The sequence below is a fragment of the Eptesicus fuscus genome, chromosome 16, assembly GCF_027574615.1.
Source record: "Eptesicus fuscus isolate TK198812 chromosome 16, DD_ASM_mEF_20220401, whole genome shotgun sequence".
NCBI lineage: Eukaryota > Metazoa > Chordata > Mammalia > Chiroptera > Vespertilionidae > Eptesicus > Eptesicus fuscus.
The window spans coordinates 772,671-800,047 of NC_072488.1; the positions used below are offsets into that span (position 1 = coordinate 772,671).

Below are 27,377 nucleotides of genomic sequence, written 5' to 3' on the forward strand. Positions count from 1 at the left end.
ACTATCACGTGGCCACTAACTAAAGCCATACGTGCAGGCTACTAACTATCACGTGGTCACTAACTAAAGCCATACGTGCAGGCTACTATCACGTGGCCACTAACTAAAGCCATACGTGCAGGCTACTATCACGTGGCCACTAACTAAAGCCATACGTGCAGGCTACTAACTATCACGTGGCCACTAACTAAAGCCATACGTGCAGGCTACTAACTATCACGTGGCCACTAACTAAAGCCATACGTGCAGGCTACTAACTATCACGTGGCCACTAACTAAAGCCATACGTGTAGGCTACTAACTATCACGTGGCCACTAACTAAAGTCATACGTGCAGACTGATACCTATCACGTGGCCACTAACTAAAGCCATACGTGCAGACTGCTACCTATCACGTGGCCACTAACTAAAGCCATACGTGCAGGCTACTAACTATCACGTGGCCACTAACTAAAGCCATACATGCAGGCTACTAACTATCACGTGGCCACTAACTAAAGCCATACGTGTAGGCTACTAACTATCACGTGGCCACTAACTAAAGTCATACGTGCAGGATACTAACTATCATGTGGACACTAACTAAAGTCATACATGTGTGCTACTATCATGTAGCCACTACCTATAATCATGTGTGTGCTACTGTCATGTAGCCACTACCTATAACCACATGTGTTCTATTAGGTAGTCACTACCTATAATCACATGTGTGTTACCATCACATAGTCACTAACTGTAATCACACATGCATGCTACTATCATATAATCATTACCTACAATCACACGTGTATGCTACTGTCATGTAGTCACTAACTGCAATCAGATGTATGTGCTATCATGTAGTCACTAAGTAATCACACGTGTGTGCTATCATGTAGTTACTACCTATAATCAAACGTGTGTGCTATCATCATGTAGTCACTAACTGTAATCACACATGTGTGCTACTATCATGTAGTCACTACCTATAACCACACGTGGGGCTACCATCATACAGTCACTAACTGTAATCACACGTGGTTGCTACCATCATGTAGTCACTACCTATAACCACACGTGGGTGCTACCATCATGTATAACTGTAATCACACGTGTGCTACTATCACTATGTAGTCACTACCTATAACCACACGTGGGTGCTACCATCATGTAGTCACTACCTATAACCCCACGTGGGTGCTACCATCATGTAGTCACTAACTGTAATCACACGTGTGTGCTACCATCATGTAGTCACTAACTGTAATCACACGTGTGCTACTATCATGTAGTCACTACCTATAACCACACGTGGGTGCTACCATCATGTAGTCACTAACTGTAATCACATGTGTGTGCTACCATCATGTAGTCACTAACTGTAATCACACGTGTGTGCTACCATCATGTAGTCACTAACTGTAATCACACGTGTGTGCTACCATCATGTATAACTGTAATCACACGTGTGTGCTATCATCATGTAGTCACTAACTGTAACCACACGTGGGTGCTACCATCATGTAGTCACTAACTGTAATCACACATGTGTGCTACTATCATGTAGTCACTACCTATAACCACACGTGGGGCTACCATCATACAGTCACTAACTGTAATCACACGTGGTTGCTACCATCATGTAGTCACTAACTGTAATCACACGTGTGCTACTATCATGTAGTCACTACCTATAACCACACGTGGGTGCTACCATCATGTAGTCACTAACTGTAATCACACGTGTGTGCTACCATCATGTAGTCACTAACTGTAATCACACGTGTGTGCTACCATCATGTATAACTGTAATCACACGTGGGGGCTAGCCTCCATGTGGTTATGACAGCACACAGGCTGTACACCATGACCACGTGGTTACACAGCACACGGCCGAGAGGGGCAGATGCCTCAGGGCCCAGGGGCACCGCGGGAGAGCGGCCTTCCCCAGGAGAGACATGAGGGGACGGGTCGGGAATGTCAGAGTTAAGGGGTCTTTTCTATCAAAGTAATAGCTTAGCTATTAAGTGCCCTCAGCACCTGGCAGGTCTGAACAGTAAGTAACCAGGACTGCCAACATTCCTGAAGAAGAGGTAGCTAGTCCCACTCCCTGACGGACAGCGGTCTCCTGCCTTATTGCACGCTTTTCTCAGATGAGACCTTGGCGCCAGACTGCGAAGCCACGCCCCTCAGCCAATCGGTGGGGGCAGGACTGTCAGGGAGCGGGTGAAAGGGGAGCGGGACCTCACTGCGCGTGCTTCCCGCCATGGTGCTGGGCATCGCGCCCTCCTGCGCAGAAGTAAACCTGCCCTTCCCACCATCTTCCAGTGTGTGTCTCGTTCCCGCGACATCGCCGAAGAGCATTTCCAACAGAAGATGGGGCCGTGCCCGCCGCAGAGGCTTCCCGGGGGCTGGTCAGGGCCCGCGGCAGGAGGAGGGAGAACGGCCAGTGGTTCCATGTGGGGTGCCACAAAGGGCACTGAAGCCCTAAGAAGGGAGTGTGAGCCTCCGAGGACCAGGCCAGGCAGGGTATGAGACTCGATGCATGCGGAGGTCTGCTCTGCGCACGGCGTGGACACTGGCCATTTCGAACGAGGACACAGTGCCTGGCAGAGAACCAGAATTCAGTCAACACAAAAAGAGATGATGAAAGGCGGGTGCTGGGCTTTAGAACGGACGACGGGGCGTCACACGTCAAGTGGTGAGTCGGGCAAGAGGCTACAGCAGGGACGCGTCCGGGTCACGCGACATGTATCGTCAGAGCGCGCTTAGCACAGGACAGAAATGGCAGTGCCTGGGAACCGTGAGGCAGACCTGAGCAGACACCTCGTTCCTCGTTCCGGAGCCCAATGCACGCACCTCTGTGTGGTCCCCGGGACATGGCCCGTCCCCTGCTTGCTCGGCGGGGCCATCCGCAGGGAAATAGACACGTGGACGCGGTGGGTGCAGGGCCGCCCAGGGGACCTGCGTGACAGTGAGGGACGACGCCCAGGGCCAGCACCTGGGGAGCTCCCGGGCCCCACAGGGCTGCACCAGGACGCGGCCACAGGGTTCCCGTGAGCAGGTGGGATCGGGACAAAATGACCACACAGCAACGGCACGTCGGCTGTTAGCAGGAGGTGAGCTCGCATCACACAAAAGGAAAACCACACTCGATTCTTTTCCAAAATGTGGTGAACCAAACCCGTTTTTTAAGTATATATTTTTATTGACTTCAGGGAGGAAGGGGGAAGAAAAGAGAGAGAGAAACATTAATGATGAGAGAGAATCACTGATCGGCTGCCTCCCGCATGCCCCCTACTGGGGATCGAGCCCGCAACCCGGGCATGAGCCCTGACTGGGAATCGAGCCACAACCTCCTGGTTCATAAGTCGACGCTCAACCCCTGAGCCACACTGGCTGGGCAAACCAAAACATTTTTTCTAAAAATTGGAAATAAAAGGAAAAAGTTCAAGGAAATGTCTAGCGTATGGAAGTTGAATTGGATTTCCTAAAAGATGTCAGCATTTCCTTCCCAGAACCGAACCTGAACATTTGGTGGCAGAAGGTGAGTCCAAGTCCCTTCCTGGGAACCTGAGGAGCAGGCGCCCGAGGAGGACGGTGACAGGGGCACGCAGGCCCGCCGCTGGCTCCGCCCCCGCCATGTGCGAGCGGCAGAGCGGGCTGAAGGACGAGTGGCTGCAGGTCCAGGGAATACGGCAGGCGCTGCCAAGGCTTCAGACCCCGCAGCAGAGGAGGCTGGGTGGGCCGCGCTGGGTCAGCAGGTGCACGCACACCCACCCAGACAGCGAATCGGCTCCCCTCCCCGGGTCCGAGTCCGCGGTCTCAGCAGAGCCTCCACACCCACAGCAAGCAGAGGGACGAAGGTGCTCTCCAGGAGGAAACCGTCCTCTAGCAAACCCGCTGATAACCAGAGGCTTCTCCTGCCGTGTCTCCTTCAAAGCCCCGGGGCCGGGTCCTGAACTCCCGCTGAAATGACCGGAGCCAGAGGCAGGGCCTGCTCCCTGCGCCCAGCCACGGCTGAACCACAACGTCCCCCCTCACGCCACCCCCAAGGCCCCGAGGCCCCGAGGCCCTGAGGCCCCGTGGCAGGGCGGCTCGCACGGGTCGGAGGAAATGAACTCTCCTGCCTACAGAACAGCCACGGCTTACAGAAAGAGGCGCCGACTCCGCCTGAGTCTTTACCGACTGGAAGCCACTGCCTATTTCTCACACAGCACGTGAGCTGCAGGCACTTCGTGAGACCAGGAGATAAGGGGCGCAGGGCGGAGGCTTCGGGGCTGAGGCGCGCAGTGTGGATTACCTGCGAGGTTTACAGGCCTGCAACGGGGATTAGCACCTCAGTGAGCCTGCACAGCCACTCCAATCCCAGCCAAAGGGCTGGCAGTGCCGGCAGGGGCAGGGGCAGGGGCACAGGGGCAGGGGCACAGGGGCAGGGGCAGGGGCACGGGCAGGGGCACAGGGCAGGGGCACAGGGCAGGAGTGGAGGCAGGTCAGGCGGGGGGCGGGGCGGCTGCAGGCCTGAGGCAGGGCGGCTGGATCCAGGATCTGAGGCTATTTTTAGAGACCTCCGCAGTCTGAGTCTGCTGCAAGCTCAGCGGGAAGACAGGCAGAATCAGCTCAGAAGCCGCCCCCAGTCCAGGCCGAGCGTGGCAGCCCACGGGAAGCAGGGCACTGGGCCTGTGCCAGGGATTCAGTGGAGTTAGTGTCTGACGGGAAGTCCGAGTTCAAATACCAGAATGCCTTAAAAGGTGAACGGCTTGAAAATTCAAATTTCATATCAACACTGCAAAATAAATAAATGAATAACCAGCCCACGCCAGTCAGTGCAGCGGCATGTGAAGGGGGAACCCCGGCCAAATCAACTCAGTCCCGGAACTGCAGGGCAGCCCCCCAACACTGGTCCTGGGCTCCGCGGGACTGGCATGCATATGCCCCGCCCCCTCACCCTCCTCCCGCACGGCCTGGTGGGTGGTGGGCGGCCCGGCGCGCCTGCCCTGCTGCTCACAGCGCTGGGCCTGCTGAGGGCTGCTCCGGACCCAGCGGTCAGCCAGGTCCACCTGTCTGGAGCCAACACAGAGCCCCACCGGCTCCCACCGGCCACGCATTTCCCTTCTCCCTGCACCTTGCCTGTGGCTACACCCCCCCCACCCCCCATAGTGGTCCCTGCCTGTCGGCTGTCTCGCTCATTCCCTCGTGTTTCACCTTGAAACGCCACTGCAGGCGCTCCCCCGGCAGAGCTACAGACGGCCGTGGGCCGAGGGCGCAGCACCGGCGCCTGGCGGGTGTGCGCCTTGATGGGCTGGGGGCAGAGCCAGCTGGCTGCGTGGCGCCGTTGCCTAGGGAACGGGCACTGAAGTGTGTGCTGGAGCCCACACGAGGCACTCTGCCGCCCGCCAGGCCACGGAGTGCGCAGGGAAGCCCAGCTGGTGCCCATTAATGCTCTCGGCGTGGGGGGGCAAGGAGCCACTTCCAGGAGCCTCCCCCTTCCCACTGACAGACAGGCTCATCCCGTCGCCTCCCTAATGAGCTCAGCATCCCTCACCCACCCAGACAGAACAGCCTGCCGAGAGGCATCTCAAGGATGCGCGCTTATTAAGCAGTGCCGGCGGCGGTGAGAGTGCGGGCGGCGGCCGGGCTGTGGAATAATCCCTTCCACTTACTGTGACTCTTCTCTACCCTCTCCTCATTTCTCTTACAATGGCTCACATGCAGGAAGTGGGGTAAGGGTCAAGGTGGATTCTGAATACGCAAAAGGAAAAGACTCACTGTAAATACGCCTATTTGCTCATCAACCCTTTTTATTATTTTTTTTTACCGTTTTTAATATGTTTTTGTTGATTTCAGAGAGGAAGGGAAAGGGAGAGAGAGAGAGAAACATTGATGAGATAGAATCATTGATCAGCTGCCTCCTGCACACCCCACACTGGGGATCGAGCCCGCAACCTGGGCCTGTGCCCCGACCAGGAATCAAACCGTGACCTCCTGATTCATAGGTCGAGGCCCAACCACTGAGCCATGCATTCGGCTCATCAACCTTTTATAAATGCAGGGGCAACTAGTGTGAAACTCTGGCCCCCCACGAAACAAAGGCAAAGCGAAAAAGTGAGCTGGGGCTCCCTAACGTTTTACATATTTACAGCCCTTTCACCTGGCGCCTCGAGTGCTCAGCCTCAGGAGGTGGCTGAGGGGGCGGGGCCTGCGGTGCAATTCTCCCTGGACGGCCTGCAGATGCTGGGAAGGAGGCGGGACGCGGTGGGGAGCTCCCTCTGAGGGGCAGCAGGCCCACAGCCACTCCTCCCGCTGCACTGACCCCGCCGACAAGCAGGCATGTGAGCAGCCTGGCATGTGGGACTGACACGGGGAAACAGCCTTCGCAGCTGGGCAGACCTGAGTGGGCGTCCCAGCTCCACGTAGTCGCTCTGGGAGCCGGGAGTGTTTCTCATCAACAGAAGGGGAGCGACGGCTCCTCCACGGGCGACGCTAAGTGGGCTGAGACGGGAGGTGCGACCACGCACGGAAATGAGGGTGCGGCCCAGGCTCCCTCCCGTGGCGCCGCTGTCCCTGGTGGGGCTGGATGAGCCGCAACAGCCCCGCCACCTCCCTCGGCGCCAGCCGGGCTCTCCCTTCCTCGTGCCGTCCGCGGGGTCCGCCACCCATCCGCACGCCTCCGCCTGCGCCCTCTACACCCCTGGGGGGGGGGAGGGTCAGGGTCATGTCGTCCCACGAGCACTGCTCACAGGAATTGGTTCTCCTTCCTCTCGGCGCCTTTGGGGCCGGGGGAGCCACAGAACTCGTTAGCCAGCGTGTGGTAAGGGTGGCGTGTCCCTCCGGGCAGGAGCTCTGACCCCACGGTGCAGGCGACACCCCGGGCGGCTCCCCTGGGCCTGGGCAGCTGGACGAAGGAGCAGAGGTGGCGGGAGCGAGCGGACGGCCAGGGTGCTGAGGGCGGGAAGGCGGCGACGTAGAGCTGGAGGGCGGGAGACCCCGCCGTCAGCCACTGGGAGACCACACCAGGCCCACGAAATACCCAGAGACCCCGAACCCCTCCCCGAGATTCTTCTGAAAGAAAAGCTCAGACCAGAAGATGTGCAAGGACTGACTCCAACACAGCTTTGTTTCTAGAGCAAAAGACTGGCAATGAACGTCCACTGAAGGGGGCTCGGGGGACCGTCAAGCCAGCACTGAAGTGACCTTGGAAAGCCATGACCTCTACTGCCCGTCAGTTCCACAAGCTGGCGGTCCTCCCGGGCCGGAGTCTGCAGCCCCCACACCTCCCACTTCACGTCAAAGCCAGGAGGGCCCGGGACCCCACCCAGAGAGGGGGCTCTCGTCACACTCTGGGGTCAAGGGCAGACAGGGCCAAGGGATGGGTCAAAGCCCCAACAAAAGACAACAGCTGAGGTGAGTGGTAGACAATGGTGGGTGGTACAGCGTGGTGAGCGGTAGAGCGTGGTGGGCGGTAGAGCGTGGTGGGCGGTAGAGCGTGGTGAGCGGTAGAGTGTGGTGGGCGGTAGAGCGTGGTGGGCGGTATAGAGCGTGGTGGGCGGTAGAGCGTGGTGAGCGGTAGAGCGTGGTGGGCGGTAGAGCGTGGTGGGCGGTATAGAGCGTGGTGGGCGGTAGTGTGTGGTGGGCGGTAGAGCGTGGTGGGCGGTAGAGCGTGGTGGGTGGTTGATGGTACAGCGTGGTGGGTGGTTGATGGTAGAGCGTGGTGAGCGGTAGAGTGTGGTGGGCGGTAGAGCGTGGTGGGCGGTAGAGCGTGGTGGGTGGTAGAGCGTGGTGGGCGGTATAGAGCGTGTGCACTCCACCCGCTGGCCGGAAGTGGCAAGCAGCCCAGGCCTCTGCCTGAGTCAAGCCTCGGGTGACTCAACAGGCAGCCTCAGGGGCTGAGCCCGGTCTTGGTGAGCGGTGTGCCTGGTTACCCATCTCACGTGCAGACAAGGACCCCAATGCTGACAGAGAAGGACACACAGCAGCGAGAGCGGGCGGAGCCAGACGGGGCTCCTCACCAAGCTGGGGCCAGGCCTCCTCGCTGGGTGCTGCAGTGCAGCGGGCGGGGAGCCGTTGAGGGAAGGAACCCTGAGCTGCTCCCACTGAACTAGGCTCCATGCGGGCAGGGGTCTCGGTCAGTCCTGGGCTCCAGCCTCCAGACCCACCAGGCACGTGGCAGGCGCCCTGTGGTAGCTGCGGCGGTGGAGGGACACCGGACGGGTGCTCTGGGCCGGCCGTCAGCCAGGCTCTCCTTTCCTAAGCCTGGAGCTCGGGGAGGGGAGGCGGCCACTCCTCGGGACTCTGCTCACTCCTGCCCTTCCCGAGGCTCCGGCCCCTCTGCTCCGTCACGGCCACGCCTCGCCTCCCCTTCCTTCTCTCCAGGAATCACTGTGGCTGCCCTGGACGGCATCTGCGTGGTTATGGACAGCGGGGGAACCGAAGTGGACCCCTGCCGCCCTCCTGCCCGTGTGATGCCTGCCCAGCCTGTCTCAGGTTTGACGGGATGAGGGAACCTGGGGGGCGGGCGGCGGCGAGGCAGGCAGGGGAGGCGGCCATGACCGTGAGGCGCTGCTTCCTCTCTGTCCTCCAGGTCCCTCTGGAGCACGAGGCGCCGTTTTCCCCACTCCCTTCTAACAGGCTGGGTCCTCTCCCGCACAGACCCCACCTCAGCGCAGGACAAGCACATGCAAGCTCTGAATCGGAAAGGCTTTTGGGAGCCATTGACCAGTTTCAGAAATTTTGATTAAAATCATCTAAGTCTGGCCCTAGCCGGTTTGGCTCAGTGGACAGAGCGTTGGCCTGCGGACTGAAGGGTTCCAGGTTCGATTTAGGTCAGGGCCCATGCCTGGGTTGTGGGCTCCATCCCCAGTAGGGGGCGTGCAGGAGGCAGCCAATCTATGATTCTCTCTCATCATTGATGTTTCTCTCTCTCTCCCCCTCTCCCTTCCTCTCTGAGATCAATACAAATATATTTAAAAATAAATAGATAAATGAAATTATCCAGGCCTTTGAAAGTTAGCCCGGGCCGACTGACGGCTGTGGGTCGCCAGGGTCCCGGCTGGGGGTGCCCTCGGCCCTGGCCTGCAGGTGCCGGAAGCCCTCCTGCTCTCCGGCAGGATCCGGTCAGTAACCGGCCTCAGAGACAGAGGAATACATCATAACACACAGAAGCCGGGCCATCCTGAGGTGCTTGGAAGAACGGATGCAGGCTGCAACTGGTTGCTTAGCAACAGGGCCGGCCACCCTCCCCGCTCCCTGGTCCCTCCTGCAGGTGCCGCTGGTGGACCGGTCAGCCAGGGTGGGGCGGCAGCCACTGAGCCGGAGTCCAGCTGTGCAGATGCCGGGGTCATGACCCTTCACGCCTCGGAAAGGTGTCTGCCCCAAAACCTGGCCAGGCCCCGCGGCTCCAAGAGGCACACTCCCCCGACACGCCACTCGCCTCCCAGACAGACGGGTCCTGTTCAAAGCTCGCGGGCAGGGACCTGAGCTTCTGAAGGTCTCAGGGAGGGGCCTGAAAACGAGGTTCCACTCGGCCCGTCACTGTTGCCAGACGGGGTGTCTACAGCAGCCCCCCCTCAACTGAGCCCCAACCCCTGCCTGCGTGCCCCTCCGAGCCGTGTGCCGTCCGCATGTCCGGCCAGGGCGCCGGCGCCGGTCCAAGTGCCTCCACTCCCACTATCCCTTCGACTGGAAGGCAGCCTTTCGGAGCCGGCATGCCCGGGCACCACGCAGCCCTCCGGGGTCTAACCGCCCGCCCACTCTGCTTCCTGCCCAGGCAACCGTGCTGCCTGCTCGTCTCCACTGGTCTCGGCGAGGGGACGGGACTCCATCCGTGCTCACCGCAGGCCCCTGGCCACGGCAGGGCCTGGCCTCCTCAGTCAGCCCCGCCCCTCTCTTCCTCCACCCTCGCTATCGCCTGAACTTCAGTTGGAAACAAAGACCTCAGCCCAGAATGTCCTCTCTGTTTGTGCAGACAGAGGTGGTGGGGTTGATGTGCCCCAGACGCCAGAGAGGGGGCCGAGGGACCACAAGCCCTCCCCTCCCTCAGCACACCTCACCCAAGGGTGAGACGCAAAACCACTGGTTTCTTGTTGTTAATCCTCACCTGAGGGTTTTTTTCCCGTTGATTTTTAGGGCGAGTGGAAGAGAGAGGAAAAGACAGAGAAGCATCGATGTGAGATGGGTTGCCTCCTGCACACCCCCACCAGGGGCCTGGGCCGGGGAGGAGCCTACAACCACGGTAGGTGCCCTTGACCGGAATCGAAACTGGGACCCTTTGGTCCACAGGCCAACACTCTATCTTCTGAGCCAAAACGGCCAGGGCCAAAAGCCCTTTTTTAAATGACCCTTATGAAACTTCTTCCCACCAACGTGTGGGGTGGGCAGAGAGGGGTGTCATCTGTAGGGTCGTGTCCAGGAACCGAAGCCACAGTCAAGAGGAAACCCTTTCCCCGAGACACGGCCGCAGCGATCAGCCACGGCCACGCTGCTCTAGGAACTGCTCCTGAAGGCCATGTGTTCCACCCCGTCTTCTCAGGGCTTACCCCCGGGCCTCTGCATTGAATGCCCGGTGCCCCTGGCTCCCAGGAGGAAGCAAAGGGGACGGGGCTAAACGGGGCAGAGGGCAGATGGACAGGGAAGGAGACGGATGTCCTCCACACGCAGGGCAGCGTGCTTGGCTCAGAGCAGACGTCCCCTCAGAGGGCAGGGACAGGCCGGGTCACCGTGGGTCACTGGGTCCTCTCCACCGACCAGGCTCACTGCCTCCAGGCCGCAGGTGTGGCAAGCACAGGCGGGCTCGCTCCTTCTGAACCCGAGGACACAGGGCACCGCCCCACCTCCTCCTGCTCCGGTGGGGGCAGCGGGCGAGCTCGGGCGAGCCCTCTCCCTCTGGGAGCCGCCGCAGGCTCCGCCCAGGAGGCAGAGCAGCCGAGTTCCCGCGGCCTCCGCTGCGTCTGGTCTCCAATGAGGAGACCTCTTCCACCAGGTCTGAGCGCCAGCGCCCAGGGCGGGCAGGCGGGCGGGGAGGGGGGGCGCGGGCGGGGAGCTGGGGGACCAGCTCAGAGCGGAATGACAGTCACAGCCTGCGTTGCCACACAGATATTTGGAGGTCAAGAATTCAATTTATTTGTAATTAGGATTCACACCGATGCAAAATGGGGCGCCGTCTTACATGAATAGTACACAGTTCATTACACACCCGAGCGCCTTCTCCGTATCAGATTCTGCTGGGCACAGAGCGTTTATAATTTATCACCTACCCCCTTCCACAGGATCTAGGAGACAGGCTACTGCGAATGCATTATGCTGTAGGTCAAAGTTACAGGATAGAAAATAAGATACGTCATACTTTTAAGAGCCCTTTTATCTAATGCACCCGCTAAGACGATCGCTTTCAGTGACCAGCATGAGGCCGTTAGGCAGGTGGCATTTACGTGTGGGGTGACCCCGGAGGGGAGGGGGGAGGCGCTGCACCCGGTACCTCCTCGCACCCTCTCCTCCCATCTTTTTACATCCTTTTACATCACGGCACCTTTTACATCCTTCGTAAACAGCAAAACCTGTGGCCCAGCATCGGGTCAGGGTGGGACGCCAGCTCAGCATGTGCTGGTGGCAGGGCAGGGAGGACGTTCTGTGAACGTGGTGACGGGGTAAAGGGGTGGCAGGCAGGCAGGCAGAGTGGGCCGCAGGAGAGCCATGGGCTGGAGGCAGATGCACCAGGACGCAGGCCCCGGACCACAGCCTGGAGCAGTGCGAGCCCTCCCCCTCCCTGTCCTCCCCCACAGGCGGGGCCCTCACACGCACTGTGCACGCACTGTGACCCGCCCGGCAAGCGTGTTCAGTCAGCAGCCGCGTCTCCCCCACAGAAGAAGGGTGCAGACTCACTGCTTCTGCCGGCCCTCTGCCCTGCCGCCCTCGTGGGCTGTGGGGGCTGAGTCACTGGGACTGACCCCAGCCCAGCCGTGCTCGGGCCACCGGCCCCCTCTTTCTGGCCAGGACGGCCGAGCTCCCGAAGGGCCACACAGCCATTTTGACTCTGGGCCGTCCGGTCCCTGTCACAGCTACTCAGCTCTCCTTGAGCCTGAAAGCAGCCACGGTGCTCCGTAAAGGAGTGTGGCTGTGTGCCAATAAAACTTTATTGACCAGCGGGGGCGGGGCTGCTTTAGCGGGCTGGCTGTGGGTGTGGTTTCGATGCTAAGTAGCCCCAGGCAAGCCCTCATTGGCTCGTGCACTCCCTGCAGCACTGTTTTCAGCCCCGCGGGCAGGCCTTTCACGGCGGGCAGTGACTCCCACTCAGCATCCCAGCAACCGCCCGCCCTCCCCGCACCCGCTGCGGGCAGAGGGCCGCTGGTGAGACTGCATGCAGCCCTCTCTCGGCCAGATCGGCAGCCCATGGTCTCAGCCACTCCCTGAACATGGGAAAATGGGTCTATGCCTTTAAAAAAGAAAGGTTTGAAAATCTCGGGTCTGGACCAGATATTGCTGTTCTGTGGATGGCTGGGTGCGTGGGACAGAATTCAGTCTGGCCAGTGTCAGGTTCCACTGGCTTCCCTGGCTCTGCCCGTCAGGCCTACCGCTGTGCGCTCGCGGGAGATGAAGTTAACCTCAAAACACTGTTTCCGAAGGCGTGCTGGTGTCACCCAGGGCTCAGCAGGCGCGGCCAGGATGGCACTGGGAGCGGACCCTCCTGCCCGCTGCCATCTGAGAGCGCTTCGCCCACCACAGGGCCGGCTGGTCACCGAGGGACTGGTAACTACCCCAGACTCGCCAGGGCCAGTGCGCACACGGGGACACACCTGGACTGGGTTAGCTTGAAAACAAAACAGGTGTTTCTGGCTTTGAGCATTCAAAGCTCCTTCTTCCCATTAAAAAGTGACCAAACGTAAGGGCAGGGTGATGACAGGAGGCGGTGGGATAAGCTAAGGTTACGAGGGTGAGGAATGGAGCAGCCTTTGAAATCCGAACCCGTCACGGCAGGTGCCCCGTCCCACCAGGACCGCGAGGGAATAAAAACAGACCAGGAGCCCATGTGGGAGCCCCTCCCTCTGAATGCAGGTGGGGAGCCAGGAGGTGAGCGCCCGCCCAGGGGACTTCCCGGGACCACCGAGCTCGGGGGAGGGACCGCCAGCTGCGACCTCAGACCCACGAGGACTTCCTACCAGGGCTCCCGCTCTGCACCGTGGCTGAGTCTCCAGGTGGGAGGAACGAGAAAACCCTGCGAAGGAGACCCCCCAGCGAGGGAGGGGTCCCCTCCCACCACTGAACACCCCTGGCTGACTCCTGACTCAGTGGCTGCGTCTCCAGGGCCCCTGGCCTGACGCTGGGCTGGAGAAGCACACGGGCCCTCCTGAGTCAGACAGAGCGCTGCTTAGAGGTCGGCACAAACCAACATCAACACGGAACGCCTCCGCCGGCATTTCTACCAGGGTCTCCTTTCACGGCGCTCACCGTGAAAATGAGGGCTGAGCCCGTGCTGTCTGCTGAGCTAGTCGGTCTCTAGGAGGGAAGGCCTCCCCGCTGATGGGGCCTGGGCGTGGTCAGGCCCCGCGTCCCTCCCTGGCCTTAGCGTTCTCTTCCGTGCTCTCGGGCCTCCTGTGGAGACTCCTCCTGGGCTGCCTGGGTGAGGAAGCTGGTCCCTGGGGAGGCCCGTGCCGTGGCAAATGCCCAGTGACACCGGGACAGCCACGGAGGCTGCACAGAGGCTGCGCCTTGTCCAAAAGGCGGCTGCAGGGGAGCTCAGTGCGGGACTGGCCCCTTCCTCAGACCACCTGCCACGGGGTCATCCCGGGGATAGCGGGCGTGTGTCCGTCTTCCCACCCACGTGTGAGTTCGGGGGATCAGGTGGGCCTCTAGGGGCCAGGAACTCGCCCCCACTGGAGGTGACCCACACTGCCCCCGCGACCCTCCCCACCCCAATGCTGAGGGCGGCAAGGCGCCCACACGGCCAACAGTGGGAGCCCCCGCCCTCTCACGGGGCCACCTCTGACCCGCAGAGCCTAGGTCACCTGCTGGGTCCCTAGGAAACTGGAGACTTGATTTCTTGTTTCCCTCATGGAAAGTGGGACTAAGGCCAGGACTTTCTCCCAAATATAGGAAGGCTACTCAAAAGGTGATGAGCATCCCCAACATCACAGAGGATGCCCATGACTTGACTTCCAAGCGTCCCCTCAGGCCGTGAGCACACGTGAGACAACAGGAGAAGCTGCGCCCTCTGCTGGCTAGTCCTTCCGTCACATGACCCAGCGGGCGCTCTGAGTCTGTCTCGGGGTCTGACAGGCAGGACAGAGGCCCAGCTCCATCAGGAACGGGCAGGACGAGCACCCATGGCTCCTGCTTGTTCTCAACGTGCAGGGTTCTATGCAACCTCAGTAATCACGCTGGATTGACTAATGGAGGTGAATTATCCTAAACCCCATCATCCCAAACGGACTTGCAGAAAGGGCTTCGTGGCTCAGAATGAAGGCTTGGTGAGCTGCATCTTCCCGCCGTGCAGCTCTGCCTCTGACCAGGGCACTGTCCTGTCCCCGAGTGCACAGGATGGACAGCGACCAAGCGGCAGAGACGGGACCCCAGGGTGAAGGTTAAAGGCATGGCTCACCCCTCCCTTCTCTTCTAGTACCTTTACCAGGAGGTGAGTCTGGAGGCAGAGGTGGAAGCAAGGAGCGGCCCGGAGGCGGGGGGAGCTCAGCGCACGTCCTGGGCGCCTGCTCCCTCCCGGACCTGGGCCGTGGCTGCAGCTCCGGGGATCCTTCCCACTGGCACCTGCTGTCCTCAGCACCGCTTCCCTGGGGACAGGGGACCTGCAGCCGCCCTCTGCGCGCCGGGGCCCACGGAGGTGGGTGTGAGGCACAGACCACTGCTCTGGGAGAGCGGACGAGGCGCTGCGGGGTGCGGGGAGCACTCTCAGCCAGAGCGGAGGGCAGAAGCAGCACTGCAGGGTCACCGTTTGCTGCGGTGGCTTCCGGAGACTTCCGGAGAGCGTCTAGGAGAGCATGGAAACCTTCCCTTCCTCCTTTGTCGGGAAGAGGAGAAACACCAGTGCCTCCTCAAAGGCTTTACATGCGGATAATTTATAAATAATAAGTTAACCTGAACTTAGAGCAGGCTTGCATTATATCACACAGAACATAAAAAATCCACAGGGCACGCTTGTGTTCGGATCTGACAGCTCTCATGGGCACACAATGCCTAAAGTTGTTTTTATCTATTAAGTTTTGGTACAGTATTAAATTTTTATGATTCTTTCCCCCCAAAGCATCTGATTTTTTTCAAGTAAACATATCAGCCTAGTTTTCCATACATTAGGGGACATCGCTAGAGGAGAAAAGCAGATTTGTTTTGAAAACTTGATTCTGGCACATCACCAGGTCCCTGAGCACATGCACTCTCTGAACCTGCGTGTTCTGATGGGTAAAGCGGGCGTGGAAGACGCCTGCACTCAGAGGACGACCAGAAACACCAGCGGACGGCTGGCCGGCAGCCCAGCACCGCCAAGCACGCGTCGGCGCAATCAGGCCCCTGTCTGTGCGGGTCCACGGGCCTCTCCCACCTTCCACACGCTCCTGTCTGAGACCAGGAAGGACACAGGCCTGCACCCTCCTCGGCCTCGTATTATTCACTCTCCAGTTAACCTCATTTTCAAAAACAATAGAGAATTTCCCAAACCACACTAATGTGCTGTCGCTGTGACCCTGGGGGGCGGGGAGGGAGGAGGGGGAAGGGCTGATTAAGACCCGGGGGAGGGTGTGCGCAGATGACTGATTCCACATCTTCTAGTACCGCCTCCCCACACAGCTGACAGTCTTTGGACGAACGATCGGGGCTGCGGTTTCCATGGGTTTTCAGCCGTGACTGACAGTTTGGGGAACCTCTGTAAAGCCTGCCCGGTGCCAGTCCACCAACGGTCAGGCCCTGTCCAGCCAGGCGTCTGCTGTAACCGAGACGGGGAAGCAAGACTCTCATTGATTCTTCTTCCAACATCACATGGAGAATCCGTGCAGAGACCCCGTTCCTAAATTCCTGTGTCACCAACGCCACACGGAAGCAACGTGGCGACCAAGGCACGAGGCACTGAATGGCCCTCAGCACCCTGCAGCAGTTCCAGGTTCTGGAAATGATTTGTTTTCCCACTTTAAAAAGGTTTTCAGAAACTAGTTATAAACCATGTGGGTTTGGGGGTGAACTACACACAAAGCCCATGAGGTCGAGGACCTGGATTCGGTCCCATGCCCTTCTCCTCCTCCCGTTCACTTCGTTCAGCAGGACCGAGGCGTAGGACGGCCAGACGGGGTCCTACCGCTTGCGTTTCCCCGTCGCCATCTGTAACGTGTAAGAGCAGGCACCGCGGGCGTTTGCAGAAACACGGGGCTGCACAGTCCCCGGCAGACACGGAGGCCCCAGCAGCACCGGCTGAGAGGGTCACCAGTGTCTGCGGGTCCCTCTAGCAAGGGACTGAGACCCGGCTTCTCCAGGGGGGCCGTCCCCTCTGGGCTGACAGGCAGGACTCTGAAGAGTCTCCTGACCTCCCGAGTTCTCTCCGGGTGGCCCCCCAGCTCGGCCTTCACCCCTCCATAACAGGAGCTGAGGCCCTCGTCCCCTCTCGTCTGCCCTGCGGTGTGGAGCGCGAGGTCTCAGGGCCGCTGACCAGTACGCATGAGCTTTCACCCACCTCCCAGCAACCACGTCTGAGCAGGGAGGCAGTCTGCACACTGATCAGGTGGCTGCGGCGTGGAATCGATTTTGCTGGAGAAGAAAACCCCCATCAGGCTGTGCTCCTAAGGACCACCCGCCCGGTCCCCTGTCTGTCACTGGAGACACAGCACTGAGCTCTGATGCACCATCAGGCCCTCCTGGGAGAGGACCGACAGGCAAGCTGACCGCCCAGTCCCAGTCCGAGTGACAGGCGGTAAGAGGCCCAATTAAATGTGCCGATGAGAGAAGCGCCAGCCGAGCCCCGAGAGGCCTCCCGGGAGGTGGCACTGGCTGAGCGGGAGGGGACAGGCCGGCGTGGGATCTGGGCATACGGGCATGTGGGGAGAACTTCCCTGGTTCTCAGCTCTGTCCCGGTGCCCGGGCGAAGGAAGTTCCTCCTGGTGACAGCTGCTGTCCCTGCCTCGGCCAGTCGGCAGGAGCGGGCCCCGCAGACCAGCTCCCTCTACAGTGGGCGGCATCAAAGCCATATCCTGGGCGTGCCCTCTGACTAGGGCTGCCAGATGGAAAACAGAAATATTCTGAACAGTACCTACTCACACTAAAAGCTACTCCTCGTGTATCCGATTTCACGTTTAATGGGGTAGCCGGTGTTTTCTAGGGCAGCCCTTCTGATGCACACGCCCATCTCAGCTTCGCCACAAATTGGTAAGAAAGGCAATGAATACATTACCTACCCACCCAGTTGGGGACCCAGCGACCCAGGGAGGCTGAGTGACCGGCCTGCAATTACAGAGAAGAGTAGCCCTTCCCCCATTCCCCTCCCCCCCAGAGTCTCGTACACGCTGGAGGGGGGAGAAGAGGGTCAGCGATGACGGTGACGACGAGGTGGGTGACAGACTGACTGTGACAGGCAGAGATCTGGAGGAAGCATGGCTAAGGCAGAGGTCAGCCAGGAAGGCGGCAGGATTCCAGCGGAGTGTGGGGTGTAAAAGGGGCCCAGGATGTTGTGGCAGCAGCAGGTGAGGGTGAAGGACACAGGGCCAGCATGCACGCGTTAGAGCAGTGATGGGCAACCTTTTGAGCTTGGTGTGTCAAACTTCGCCAAAAAACTGAGCATAACTCGGGTAGTGTGTCACTTCGAGGAAAAAACTAACTCCAAGACTCTAGTCGCAAACGTTTCATCCTCAGGAGCAGCAAATGTTTCATCCTCGGCATGCGGCCGCGTGTCATCAGAAATGGCTGCGCGTGTCAGTGCTGACACGCGTGTCATAGGTTCGCCATCACTGCGTTAGAGCATTAACGCCACCTCATCCCATCATGACCCTCCCAGGTTCGCAGATACAACCGAGGCTCACGGAGGGTCCGGGATTGCTCAAAGCCTCAGAGACGGTGAGCGTCAGGGCTTCGCCACGCAGCCGCGGGGAGCAGTGCCGGCTGCCTAGACGCGGAGCGGGGAGCCCGGAGCTATGCTTTAAGAAAATTCGTTGTAGCCCTGGCTGGTTTGGCTCAGTGGATAGAGTGTCAGCCTGCAGACTGAAGGGTCCCAGGCTCGATGGTCGGGGCACATGCCTGGGTTGTGGGCTTGATCCCCAGTGGAGGACGTGCAGGAGGCAGCCAATCAGTGATTTTCTCTCATCATTGGTGTTTCTATCTCTCTTTCCTTCTCCCTTCCTCTCCGAAATCAATAAAGATGTATTTTTTAAAAAAGAAGAAAATTAGTTGTAGGAGTCAAATTCTAATCGTTGAGGTGAGAAATGGAGGCCCAGGCAGGAGCGTGGGCAGAAAAGAAAGGGGGGAAAGGGCTCCCTGTGGGAGTGGGGAGCGGGGCGAGCCTGACCCCCAACCTCACCTGGGGCCTTAATCAGCCCCTCCCACGCCCACCCCAACAGCCACAGCAACAGCACAGGCTGTCCCCACACTGCGGGCCTGGGTCGATGACCAATCTGTCCTCTGCTCTGTCCCCGGGAGCGGAGCGCCGGGCTGCCTGCCAGCCGGGGGACGCGCCAGCCGTATTTCACAGCCCGCGGCTCCGTCAGCCCCTCATTGTTCTCATTTCCCAAGGACCCTGCGCCGGCATGATCTACAGCCTTCCTGACATTTCACCTTCCTCTGCTGAAAAATTCATCCCAGGCCGAGTGTGGGAAGCTCCCTCCGAACGCGGGGGCACGAGATTGATTCCGGCTGCCGGTAATACCAGCTGCCACTCAGCCTCCCTTCCACAGGGTCACAGGATGAGTTAAGCCAGCGCCAATTCTATGGGAGACTTCTAGAATTCTTAATTGCAAAACCATTTTGCCACGTTTTACCTCTGTTCTCCATGTGCCTTTCCCTTTATCACTTTTTTATTTTTAAGGCCCCCTCTGCCTCCCTGGGCTTGTGTTTTCTGGCACGTGGAGGGTCTCTCTCATTTCCAGAGCGCCTTTTAAAGCCAGCCTCACAGTCCCAGGACCACAGCGTGGGCGAGTGACACGACAGGCAGCAGGTGAGCAGGCCTCCCGTGCCCTCCGTGTCCCGTGCTGGGCGCGCCTGGCCCCTCTCCTCCAGCTCCTCCCGGCCCCTCGTGATCTGAGAATACAGGTCTGATGCCGAAATTCCCCTGCTCCGGGGCTTGGATGCATCACTCCAACCCGTCCACTCAGCCCTAAAAGACAGGGACATGCCCTCCGCCTGCCAAGTCCTGCGCGTTCGGAGGACCCCGGGCCCAGCGTGGTCATGGCCGCGCTGCTCGGCCACCGCTCCGCTCGCAGGCGCCTGCCCTGTGCTGCGCTGGCTCCTCGCCCTGGGCACCCCCTCACCCCTGCCCCGCAGGGTGTGTTTTCATCCTGGAGCCCAGCACCCCACCCTGTCAGTCACTGGGAGAGCAGGCACAGGTCAGAGGCTGGTCTCCGGGGCACAGGCTTCGGCCACGCCCTCCAGGCCACGCCCGTCACGCCCAGTCCATCTCCCAATCAGGGAGCGTCCCCTGGCCACGCCTCCCCGCTACACTCCACGCAGGGGTCCTCAAACTTTTTAAACAGGGGGCCAGTTCACTGTCCCTCAGACCGTGGGAGGGTCGGACTATAGTTTAAAAAAATCTATGAACACATTCCTATGCACACTGCACATACGTTATTTTGAAGTGAAAAAACAAAACAGCGAGAACACCCGCATGTGGCCCGTGGGCCGTAGTTTGAGGACGCCTGCTCCAGTCTCGGGAGCACCTCAGGCCTCCGCAAGCAGATGGCAGGCGGGCGAGGTCTCACCTGGAGTGAAAACGCAGAAGCAGAGCGTGCGCCAGCTGCGGACCACGTCGTGGAACCCGGGAGTGCACTGCGATGGCCGGGCTGGCCTGGGGACCTAATTCAGATGGAACCCCTCCCCAAACCACGGGCATGAGTGAACAAGTCAAAGAATCCACAGTTCATATGCTCAACTGTGCCCCCCAAATCCACGGGAGGAAGTCCTAACCCCAGCACCTCAGGATGTGACTGCATTTGGGGGTGAGCCCTTTAAAGAGGTGATCAAGTTAAACGGGGTCACTTGGGAGAGGCTCTGTGTCCTCGGAAGGAGAGATTAGGACACACAGAGGGAAGACCACTGAGGACACGGGGAGAAGACGGCTGTCCACACGCCAAGGAGAGGGGCGCAGAGATACCAGTGCTGCCGACACCCCATCTCCGCATCACTCCGACCTGTGGTGTTTTTCATGCGACGTGAGCCGACGAAGACAGAGGCGGCGAGGCACCTCTGTGCGCGGTGCACAGCGCCGCAGGCAGGGAGCACCGCGGGCCTGGGTCCTGGCCTCAAGAGCGGAGCTAAGTGCTCCCTCTCTGCCTCTCCAGAACAGAACTCTGGGCCTGGGGCGGGAGCAACGGCCAAGGGCGGGAGCAAATCCCTGGCCGGGGAGAGCATAGCCAGTCACACATCTGGGAGGAACTCGGCGCAGGGTTTTCTAGTCTTCCTGGAAAAATTAACTCAAACTGGGCTTTGTCCAAGCACCCCCTCGTGGCTGGAAACCTGGAAGAAGGACAGGAACCCAGGGCACAGATAGAGGACAGAACATTAAACTGTGAGGAGGTCCAGTGGGGAGCCCTGGGGACCAGGTCTTATTTAACATCTTCATTAGTGATCTGGAAGGAGCAGTAAACAGCACATTAATTAAATTTCCAGATGATACTAAATTCGGAGGTGCCACAGAAAGTCAATGAGGACAGAGAAATGGTGCAGATGGGATCCAAGTAAGTCAGTTAGGAGAGTATCACACACACAAAAAAAAGCTCATTAAGAACTTGCCTATCCCTGGACCCCACGACTGGAAGGACAATGCAGGTGTCCCTTGTCTCAGCTCTCACGGGCAAGCCCTCGTCTCCCAAGTCAGGAACGCGCGGATTGAGCAGTGCGCAGGCAGACCCCTGGCGATCAGACTTCTCCTTCCGCTCTTCAAATCCCAAAGCCACACAGATCTGCAACACGGGCCCCTGGGCCTGCTAGGAGTCCACACTCAGGAGGGGCCCGGGCAGATACACACGTCTGAGCGCCTGGGAACGCAGCGAGTCCTGGCGCAGTGTGCTCACAGAGACAGTCCTGGGCCTCTGTGCCCAGAGCGATGAGGCCAGCACTCGGGACGCACGAGCAACGGAATATCCGGGTCTAAAGACCCTAGATAATCTGCTGCACTCCCACGCTCACGGCAGCATTATTTACAACAGACACATCCTAAGCGTCCATCGATGGATGAATGGATATAAAAAACACACACAGCATGCACCCTCCACACACACAGCACACACCCTCCACACGCACAGCACACACCCTCCACACGCACAGCACACACAGCACCCCCCACACGCACAGCACACACAGCACATGCCCTCCACACGCACAGCACACACAGCACACACCCTCCACACGCACAGCACACACAGCACATGCCCTCCACACGCACAGCACACACAGCACACGCCCTCCGCGCAGTCCCTCTGGGCTCCCATCTCCAGGGAGACCATCCGCCGCCGCCCTCTGCTTAGTGCAGCGATTCCAGTGAAGAGTCCGTCCACCTCGTGTGTGAGTCCCAGAAAAACGAGAGCCCACAGATGTTTAAGTGCTAAAATGGAACACAAAACATTTTTATTTCAAAACACATTTACGTGGTGCGTGAGGGCAGGGAAGGCCAGGCGAGGGTCTGGCACGCTGGCTGAGCGGCACGGCACGCCGCCTCCTGAGGACCCCGAGGTTCTCTTGCCATCATTTCCCAACTTCTGCTTTTCAAGGCGCAACTTCCTGGCACCCGGCTGGTAAGAAAACCCTCCTCTTCCCTAGCGCACCTGCCCCACCCTCCGTATCTGCAGAACACACGGAGGGGGTTCACCCAGACGCAGCGTGGGCCTCCGACAGCGGGCTGTGCTGCAGCTGGGGCTCCCTTCTGTCGTCCGCAGACGGGGGGGGGGTAGTCTCCATGGATTCCAGCTCTCCCCCTGCCGCTCAGGCCTCCGTTCGCCAAAGGAATCTCCATCATTTATCTCCCATTCTCTCTCTTGGCGTCAAGAGAGGCCTGTGCGAGAACTGCTGTGCTCTGAGCCCTGCTTTGGGAGCTCCAGGGCGTCTCAGGAACCGGGTCAGACCTCCCCCCCAGGGGACCTGCAATCGGAGAGCGTGAAGGTGGCAGCTGAGCTAGTGGGCTCAGAGCATCCCCCACAGCTTCCTGGCGACGGCACGCGGCCACCCTCTCTCCTTCACCCCTCAGGGCGGAGGACTTGGTGAAGGCCCGCACGTCACCCTGGGCCCGGCTTTGCTGTCCCTCACAGGCCCGAGGGTACTGGCTCCTCATCAGCATGTGCTCACAGCCACCGACCGATCCGAACCCCAGGGAGCGGAGGCACATGGCCAGGCAGCCGCGGCTCACCCACCGCCTGGGGGTCCAGCGTGCTGCCGCCACATGGGGGCTGAGCAGGCCCCGGGGGCCTGGGTGTGGGGTTAGGGAACGGGCACCCACACCATGAGGCAGGCACGCCCATGCCCGTGTCACGTCAGCGAGAGGCCAGCAGTGAGCCTTATTCTGCCACGTGCTTCCCAGCAAGGTCTTCGAGTCCGTGACAATATTTAGAGAAATGCCTGGGAAGAGCAAGGAAGCTTGGCTAACGGATCAGCCAAGGGCACAGCCAACGGGCGGAGGGAGGGCAGTGGGAAGGACCAGAGTGAGAGGCACAGAGAGGACGCTGGCGCCCCCTGCTGCCCAAGAGGCGCCATGGGTACAGCCAGCCACCACATGTGCACCCACACCACACACAGACAGACACCACACACACCACAGACACACGACATACGCAACACACATAACACACATGTGACAAACACACGACACACACCGCAGACAGGTATGCACACAGCATACATGACAGACACGTGTGACACATAAATAGATAAGACAGGCACACACAAAACACATGCAACAGATACACATGACAGACACACACACACAACCCGTGTGACAGGCAAATACAACAGATGCTCACACGTAACAGACAGACAGCACACAACAGACAGAAGCAATGGTGTGAACCATTTCTAATTCAGAAAAAGCGGAAATGCTAACATGACACCAAAACTCGAGGTGGTCTGCTCAAGGCTCATGGCCAGGAAGGCAGGAAGTATCGGGCACAGATATGTATCTCTGCTTTGCCACTTAGAAGCTGTGTGGCCCCAGGCAAGTAGCTTAGCCTCTCTGAGCCTCTGCTACCTCATCTGTAAACCGGACAGACTAATTCCTATGTCAAAGGGTCATTGAAATGATTATACAAAATCAGAAAGAAAAAAGAAAAAAAGGAAATGAAGGTAGTAAAGCCACAGTTGTTAAACATAGTCCATTAAACGTTATCTGAAGCTCTAGAGGCCCGATGCACGAAATCTGTGCAAGGGGCTCGGCCTTCGCAGCCCCGGCTTCGTCCGAAGGTCGTCCGGACGTCGTTCTGCTGTTGGTTCTAATTAGCATATTAGCTCTTTATGACATAGGACGCTTTTTTTCCAAGGCGCCACCGAGACCTGTGAGAAGGACCTGACTGTGGGAGTCAGAGTGCCATGCAGACCTAACAGGTCCGAATGGACATGGGAGGGGCAGACGTCATATCCACAGAGTGACTTCCCTGAGTGACAGCAGGTTCCCGGGCTCAGAGGCCTGGCCCCCCGGGGGGACATCGGCAACGATGAGGGTGTGCCTCTGTCTGCAGGGTGCGCGGCCGTCTCCCGGGGGCCGCTCCCTGTCGCCGCCCTGTGCAGACTCCACAGGGTGCGTGGCCGTCTCCCGGGGGCCACTCCCTGTCGCCGCCCTGTGCAGACTCCAGGCGACCGTGGTGTCAGCCTCGCCCTCCCTCCTGCCCTCCTCTTGCTTCCACCCTGAGGCATTCTTCTCGTAAAGTTTTCAGGAAGAAAAACTAGAGGTTTTTTAAAAAACCTTCATCCATGTAGAAGAAGTTCCGAAAGAATGTACTGAATGTACAAAGCCCACCACCACCCCGACGCCGAGACCTGATTTTTCACACTCGTCAGAGCGATGGGTGAACTCAGACGGCGGCAGTCAGCCCTATCCGTAAGCCAGGACAGAGGTAAGCGAGGCGGCACGGGTGTGGCTGGGCCGGACAGGGCGGGAGTTCGAGGTCACTCACCTCCTCAATGCGCTGCCCTTCCTAGGCAGAGTGAGGGGCGCAGAGCGCTGCACGCAGGAGCTGCTCGGGCCGTGCAGGGCGACCGACTGCTGCCTCCGTCCACCTCCCCACACCGGGACCAGAGAAGGCTGGAGGGAGGTGGACGCAGAATGTAGCACGGAGGCTGGAGCACATGGCTGTCAGGGCCACAGACCCCAAACCATCCACTCCAAGAGGGGGAAGGGCACTCACGTGATAAACTAGTTCAAGCTTAGTCTTCATTGTTTAACACAACGGCTACTTATACACAAGGACAGAGCATGTTTCCATCCCAAATACGCCGTGGAAGGTGGGGCGGCGCCCCAGGCCGTCACAGACCACAGCACGGGAAGTGACCTTCCTCAAAGGGAAAAGGAGAAAGGAAGGGCCTCCTGGAGAAGCTCCTGACTCGGACAACGGAGGAAGAACGGGCCTCAGCGTGGGTCCCGGGACGCTGCGCCCATCAACCAGTGACGCAGTTAAAAGCTAAGAAAAGAGACAGAATCGGGGCAGAAAGACCGTTCAGAAACTCACTCTCTTGCCCTGAAGGGAAGTCTTTTTAGACCAGGGCGTGGGGATAAAGGGGGCGGCGCACGCAGGACTATGAAGGCAGGGGGCAGCCCGCGGTTCTAGGAGCGGCACCTGCAGCCACACACAAACAGGGGAGACCCCTCCAGTCATATTCCGAAGCCCCCGGAAAGGCGAGGTAGAGGGCGACGATGTCTAAGGGTTACGGAATGCTGACACGCGTCCTGGCTCACTGGACAAGTGAAGAAATCATGCTAGGAACTTCTCGCAAACCCAGAGGCTTCCCTCGGGCCCACGTCCCAGGGAGGGAGAAGCGGGAGACGTCCCCTGAAGACAGACCTGAGCACCAGCTGCTGGCGAGAAAGGAGGGTTAAGGAGGCGTGTCACAGACGCTGGGGCGGGCACTCGGCGAAAGGTCCCCGGACACGAACCCCCAGCGCGTGTGCGGAGAGGTTAGCAGGGTCCTGACAGGCATGTCCTGGCTGCTATCACACACACAGGCAGCAGGGACGCCGCCTGCGCCTTCCGGGGCGTGCGGCTCATTGCCGTCCTGTATCCCAGGACCTCCGGCCCTCCCCGCTCCCTGCCCCGAGGGATCAGACCCAGGAACAGCGAGGCTCCAGGCCCGAGTCTGGGACTTGGGACTCCGTCACCCCTGCACCATCGGCCCAGGGGAGCACCACCTCTGTGAACACTGCGCCTTCACCGACCGCAGACCCTCTGAATCACGCACCAGCCCACAGCGACACGCGGCAACCCCCAGGGGCCTCGGCGGCGGGCACAGAAGGCTGGTACTCACTCTTACTGTAGCAGGTGGCCAGCACGCCTTTGTCTGCGGGGCTGGCACTGATGTGCCAGATTTCACCCACTTGGTGGAGGAGGACATTTTTGTTTATGATGTTGTTTTCGTCATCGAAGTCTATGATGTGGATCTACAGACACAAAGAGAGCAAGCAGGTCAGGACCTCCCGTGACAAAGCAGTGACACGGGCGAGGGCATCTGGACGTCTGCAGTGGTACTCCTGTTACGCTAACGGTGCCCAGTCCGCACGGCCAGCTTACGACGCTCCTCTCAGAGACGGGCGTGACGTCCCCGTGTTAAGGTGGCAACCACATCACACGGCCCGTCATACCTGGTCCTAAAGAGACGAGACACCCACCCGAGCTCTGTGCCGGGGGCTCACTTAGGCCACAGCTCATGCCGGGGCCGTCATCCAGGGGCGCTAATCGGCCCAGAGCCTCTGGGACCTGCTGGACGGCTGTGGGGAGGGGAGTGGCGGGCCTGGGACTGACCAGCTCTGCCCACTCCTCGGTGGGCGTGGCACATCAGCACCACCACCCCCCATGGGCGAGGAGGGAAGGACTGGGATGGGACTGTACACCAGCACACCTTAAACTTCTTTTTAAAAATGAGTCCAACAGCTGTCAACCCTCTGGTCCTATAACATCTACATATATAAAAGGCTAATATGTTAAGTGTCTGACCATCCGACCAGTCGCTATGACATGCACTGACCACCAGGGGGCAGACGCTCAATGCAGGAGCTGCCGAACTGCAGTGACTTGGCAGCGGCAGTTCTTGAGTGACACACCCCAAAACCAGAGAGGAGGGAGCCCGATTCCTCGCGGGGCCGTGTGATTCCACCTTTGGCCGTGGGTTATGTTGTTGCTGGGGCACTGTTGGCCCTGAATCTGGTTACTGCACACTTGCGTTTGCGTTCCACACCCTGTACGACAGCAACTTTGCAGAGTGCCCTCTCGTACTCCGGGACCCCTCGGGGGATGTCAGAGAGCTGGTTTTAGCCTGATCCCCACAGGCCAGGCTGAGGGACCCGCAGCGAACATTCTCTGATAGAAATCTTTGTGCACGCCCACTATTATTTTCTTAGTATAAATTTATTTTTGAAGTTATGTTTTATCTTTCTCATTGGCTTGGGGTATTTATAAGAGAGTGAAAGTAGGAATCATTTTAATTCCTCGAAAATTTATCCAGAAAAGCATGGAGACAGCATGTTTAACTTAGCATTTAGTGGCTAAAATGCAGTATCTATACTAGTGTATATAAAAGCCTAAGCGACCAGTAGCTATGACGCTTACTGACCACCAGGGGGCAGGTGCTCAACACACAGGTAGAGAAACATGGAACAGACTGATGAATCTCAGAGGGAAGGGGCGGGGGCGGGAAGAGATTAACCAAAGATCGTATATGCATACTGGAGGCCTGGTGGCATGCACCAGTGGGGTCCCTCGCCCTGGCCTGTGGGGATCAGCTGAAACCAGCCCAATGCACGGTTTGTGCACCGTTGGGGTCCCTTGGCCTGGCCTGCACCCTCTTGCAATTTGGGACCCCTCGGGGGATGTCGGACTGCTAGGTTTCTGCCTGATCCCCACAGGCCAGGCCAAGGGACTGCACTGGTGCACAAATCCATGCGCCGGGCCTCTAGTCATTATTATAATTAACTAGGGACCCAGTGCACAGATTTGTGCACATTGAAAGGAAATTAATTAGAAGGTGGCCAGCGGGGCGGGACTGGGCAAGACAGGCCAGACACGCCCTGGAGCCAACCTCC

At 59.1% G+C, this 27,377-nt stretch overlaps 1 protein-coding gene across 7 annotated transcripts in view; it reads right to left on the reverse strand.

Annotated features, from left to right (window-relative positions):
• EIPR1 (EARP complex and GARP complex interacting protein 1) overlaps window positions 1-27,377 on the reverse strand; it is a 277,183-nt gene that overhangs the window by 238,213 nt on the left and 11,593 nt on the right. For 6 of the 7 annotated variants that reach the window (XM_054728333.1, XM_054728335.1, XM_028140433.2 and 3 more), the window contains one exon: window positions 25,607-25,739. The exons of the other annotated variant lie outside the window; for it this stretch is intronic. In XM_054728333.1, the coding sequence (XP_054584308.1) occupies window positions 25,607-25,739 (133 nt within the window). The remainder of the gene's footprint in view (window positions 1-25,606; window positions 25,740-27,377) is intronic. 7 annotated transcript variants of the gene reach the window in all.